This window comes from Falco peregrinus, chromosome Z (genome assembly GCF_023634155.1).
Source record: "Falco peregrinus isolate bFalPer1 chromosome Z, bFalPer1.pri, whole genome shotgun sequence".
NCBI lineage: Eukaryota > Metazoa > Chordata > Aves > Falconiformes > Falconidae > Falco > Falco peregrinus.
Genome location: NC_073739.1, coordinates 61,317,395 through 61,322,321, shown reverse-complemented (window position 1 = coordinate 61,322,321; position 4,927 = coordinate 61,317,395). Strand labels below are relative to the sequence as shown.

Sequence of the window (4,927 nt, the reverse complement as noted above, 5' to 3'; positions counted from 1 at the left end):
GGTCAAATGCACATACTCCTGTCTCGCCACTAGGTTTATTCACACGTGAAGGCAGAATAAGGTATCTGGTTGTTCAGTGAAAGTAGTAAGTCTGTCTCGTTTTCCTGCCTAGCTGTTGCATACCCTGTTGGAGCAAGGAGATTCTGACTTCATGGGTGCACACCAAATGCAACGTGAAGTAGCTGTTGGCGTCAGGAGCACCCATGGGATCTGGTTGCCACTCCTCACTGCACTGCCCCCTTTGCAGTCTCTAGTTCTCTCTCCTGGGCTGCTGCTGGAGGTAACAGTCCACTCCAGGCTGCCACAGGAAGACTGACAGCTGTTGTTGCTGAGGTTTCTTGCCCTGTGCAAGCAAATGTAATGCCAAGCACCTGCAGATTCTTGAGCAAATCCACAAGTTTTATGATTGAATATGAAACTGTTGCTAGTCCCTGCTTACTGTGGAGTCTAGTAAATAGTACAGGAGTAGGACCTGCCCCAGGGTGAGAGATGGCCAGGCAGAGGTTCAACGACCAGGAACTTTCAAAGGATCAAAAACATTTTAAAGATATTGGAGACATAATACAGGCTGATTCTGTCAGTCCTGCGGGTATGGGTCTTACGTGACTATGAAAGTTGTGTCTGCTTTTCACAGTAAGTTTTTTTTTTTTTTCTTTTTAGTGGAACAGGGTACATACTGCCAGCTCTTAAACAGCATTGGTTTTCAAGGGCATTTGGTAGAGGCTGGGCGTTTGGTTGGGTTGGTTTTTTTGGTTGGGAGTTGTGGTGGTTTGGTTTTCTTTTTTTAAAGACAACAAGGTTTCCATTATGGCCCTTGGATCATCCCTTTACAAGAGCCTTGGCAGTAGTAGCTGGGACGCCAGGGCAAACACTGAGTTGAACTGGGATTTCTCTATAAGAGAAGTTACTCATGTTCAAGGCTCAAGTCATAGTTTGTTTTTCCAGTTCTCAAGTACAATTTTTTCATAATTTTTCTAAAAGTTACAATACAAATGGAAAGGTTATTACAGAAGTTAAGAGAGTACAGGTCACAAACACAAACAGTAAGTTGTCTTTCATCTTAATACAATGAATTGCTGTAAAACTCTTCTGTATCTCCATCATAAACTTGTATTCACTGGTAATTTTGCTTGAAATAGTGAGCACCCCAAATGAAGATGGCACCACAGGATAACATAGCCAGGACAACTACAATGATTCTTGCTGTGTTGATCTCACAGGAGGGCAAGACTGTGGCCAGCTGAGCCCCAGCTAGCAATTTTGGGCTCAGAGCATCTTGTTCCTTCAGGGTTTTCAATTTTATCCAGACTCTGCTTGTACCAGGTAATTGAACCAATATTGGAGCAGGTGCAGTCCAGAGGATTGTAACTTAAATTGATTATGCAATGGCCAGCAAGAGACACTAGCTTGTCATGTGGTACAATACAGATCCTGTTGTGGGCAAAATTGAGGTAGATGCTCTTGAGGTTTGAAAATGCTTCTGTGCTGAGTGCAGTAATTCTGTTGTGACTCAGATCAATGTGCTGTAACTTCTTGAGGCTGTGAAATGCTTGGTCACTTATTGCTGTCAGTTCACAGGATGATAAAACTAGCACCTCTTAATTGGATAGCTGTTGGAACAGTTTGTCCTTTGGCATGATCCCCAATTCAAAGTTATTTTGACTAAGGTCCAAGAGCATGAGCTTTTCCAGACCTGGAAAGGGGTGCTGAACACTATTGTTAATATGGGAGGAGGAAAGATTCAGCACTTGCAAGAGATGCAGATTTCAGAAAGGACCCTCTAAAATGTCGATGCGAAGAGGTGTAATGCTAGGTCCAACAGCTCCAGGTTAGCACCATCCCTAATGACTATGTCTTGGAGGTGAAGCTTTATGTTGTGGCTCAGATTCAGGTACTGAAGACTACTTAAACCACTGAAGGCTTTGTCACAGCACTCAAAGCTTTCAGTGTGACTCTTACTTAAATTGAGATGTTGAAGCTTTGCCAGATTCTCCAAACAGCCAGAGCCCAGCTGCAGGACCTGCAAGTTCCCCGTGGAGGTGCGTGAGGGAGGGGCAGGCAGCAGAGCTGATGTTGCAGAGGTGCTCAAAGGAGTTCACATTGAGAGCTAACTCCACTAGCAAGGTCATGCTGCTGATGCTGGTGGGCAGTGCGCTGAGCTGGGTCCAGCTTTTGAAGCCTGGTCAAGCACTGAATCGTGTCAGCGTTTAGGTTTCTGAAGTGCCGAGCTGCAGATAGAGATCCCTGACAGACATTTTACATAGACCATGTAAAACATTGGGCTTATGTAGGGCTCCTTTTCCACACCCTAAAGTGCTCCTAGCCAGAGGATCTGGGCTGTGGAGTTCTGTGTTGCCACCAGGACCCCAGGGATGTCAGCACAGCCCCCAAAGTCCAAACTGTAGAAATGGAACTGGAAAGCTCCAGGTTCAATGTATGTAATGTTGTTGCCTTTAAAGATGAGAGTTACATTGCTGGTCTTCTGCAGGATGTGAACATCTGCTGCTGTGATTGCCTTTATGTTACTCATTTGAAAGTCAAGATATTTGAGGTTTTGAGTGGGACAGTTGGGAGGAAGCTGCAGCGAAAAGATGTGGTTGCTGCCCAAGATGAGGGTATCCAAGCTGTCCAGATTTGTTATTGGAACAAAGGACATACTGGTTATTCCCATCTGCATTGACAAGCTGCTTCGGGGACCATAGGCCAGCAAACGCTGTGTCAGAGAGGAGCATGAACAGGTTTCCAGACAGCACAATTGTCTGCAGCTGCCTGTTGCTGTGAAAGGTACTGTCATCACCCGGATGATTTGACACCTTGAGAAAGCAACAGAAAGCAACATCAGTGGCCTGCCTCACAAAACTCTCCTGGTATATGTGATAACTCAAACTACACTTCATATCTGTAAAAAATCATGTTAAGTTGCCTTCACCAGGATAAAAATGTATGCCTTTTCCAGCAACGCTTGCCTTGTACTTGTAAGTTCACATTTAAATACAGGATCCTGGTAAGAAGAAAAAGCTGCCCTGAAATGATGTGTGTGAAGAGGCATTTATGGAAGTCAGAGAGACTTAAAGTTTTTAGTGTCCAGCTTAATAAAATGAAAGTCTCTTTTCCTATAGAAAAAAACTGGGCATTTCCAAGGCCCAGACCTGTCTTTTTCTGAGGTTTAGGGAAAAATAGAGAAAACTTAATTTTAAAAGTGCTATAGTGACTTTGCTGTCACTACTGTCTTAGCAGCAGTAATATCTGGAAAATGCATGCTTCACCCACTGTCCTGCAATTGATTGTCATCAGAGGAGAAGCCTAGACATTGCCCAAGCAGATCAGCCTCTGCTTAGCGAAATATTTCACCAGCTGTCTGCAAGCGCTACTGGTAGTTTTCCTGTGAAGACAGGGGAGATGCTGCTGTGGTGTGCTCCAGGCGGCTCTGGCTCTGGCAAGGGCAGAGGGTTTTGCTAATGTGATGTGCAGAAGTGAGGATGCTCCTGTACCTTATTAAGTCCAAGTAGATAAGAAACTTGAGCTCAGAGAAGGTTGAATTCTGGAGGGAAGAGAGTACGTTGAAGCTGAAGTCAAGGTTTTCTGTTGTGACAGGTAGTTTTTCAGGAATCTCCCTCAGTCCTAAACCTTCACAGATATAGCGTTTATTTACTGTAATCTGTGGAAAATACATAGTGAAACTGCAAGAGGTATGTACCGCAAATATAAATAGGTAACTATGGCACTTCGAACAAACAAAAAAACCCCACCAAACAGAATCTTGAATTATTTAAAAACACAGCAGCCAGAACCCTAGGAAGCCTCAGCTCAGGCTTGCAATGAACAGCCCTGAGGTTTTGTGGAGTGTTTTAAAAATTAATGCCTTGAATCTTTCTTGTACTAATTTGAAGTGTGTTTCATCTGTAGCATTTTCTTATCAAAGGTAGCACATATGAGGATTGTTTACTCTTCTGGATGAATTATTAATCCCTAAAAAAGCATTCCTACAAGATAGTTTTAAATTCTGAATTTCATGAGTCTTCTAACAAAGCTTATTCTAAGGAAAGTCTTAAGAAAACCTTGCAGAGGGGAGTTACGAAAGAGCAGGTCTGGGAATATTTCTAGAAGGAACGTGTCCAAATTAATTGGATCTGGACTGCAGTTACACACTGCAGGGAGAGGATGGCGAGAAGGTTTAGCACAGGCTAGACAAAAATCATAGCTGATGTGCTGAGTCTTCAAAATTTCTATGAAGGTTTTCCATTTTAACTGGAAATAAATTGGTCTGTTATATAGAGAAGTGTCTACTCTGTGGATACGAGGGAGATTCTGTGTGCCTGACCTGCCTTTGCCTGGTGATTGCGTGAAAGTCAGCCAGAGCCTGGGACTGTGGCACGCAGGGGTGCTGCGCTGAAACAGCCTGCCATGCTGCTCAAGGCAGTGGATATATATGCTCGGAGCATTGTACTTGTCCCAGCTACCGAGGTGCGGTGGGGAGCCCAGGCACAGCCAGCGCCGCGTCGGCCCCCTCCTCACGCAGCCCGCCCGGAGCGGTGGGTCCCTGGGGCCGCGTGGGAGCTGCCGCTTTGGCAATATCCTGCCAGGAAGCTCGGAAGCGTTCTGCTTGTGGGGAAGTCAGCACACGTGTTGCACGGTTGGCCAATATGGCCATTTTAATTAGGTTTATTATTTTAATTAGGTTCAAAGCTATTCTATTAGCCAGAAGAGAGCAAGCACAGGCAGTGGAGTGGGTTGTCCAGAGAGAAACGCACTGGAGCCTGGAGTCTGTGACAAACAGGGGGACAGTGCAGGTGGGTGCCCTGTGGGGCAGGGGCACGTGGCCCAGCGGGGTTTTGTTGAGGTGGACATGGTGGGGACACTGGGGGACAGCGCACAAGGTTAAGTCTGTCCACTCACATGGGTCTGTGAGTGTTTGAGACTGAACCTT

General features: G+C 45.3%; 1 protein-coding gene across 1 annotated transcript; it reads right to left on the bottom strand.

Annotated features, from left to right (window-relative positions):
* Nucleotides 1-1,114: 1,114 nt before the first annotated feature.
* Nucleotides 1,115-4,651, bottom strand: CD180 (CD180 molecule). The gene is given in 11 exon segments (XM_027791275.2): nt 1,115-1,264; nt 1,266-1,807; nt 1,810-2,033; nt 2,035-2,163; nt 2,165-2,228; nt 2,231-2,278; nt 2,281-2,678; nt 2,680-2,794; nt 2,797-2,813; nt 3,492-3,680; nt 4,461-4,651. Coding segments are annotated over 11 exon segments (2,067 nt in total).
* Nucleotides 4,652-4,927: the final 276 nt, after the last annotated feature.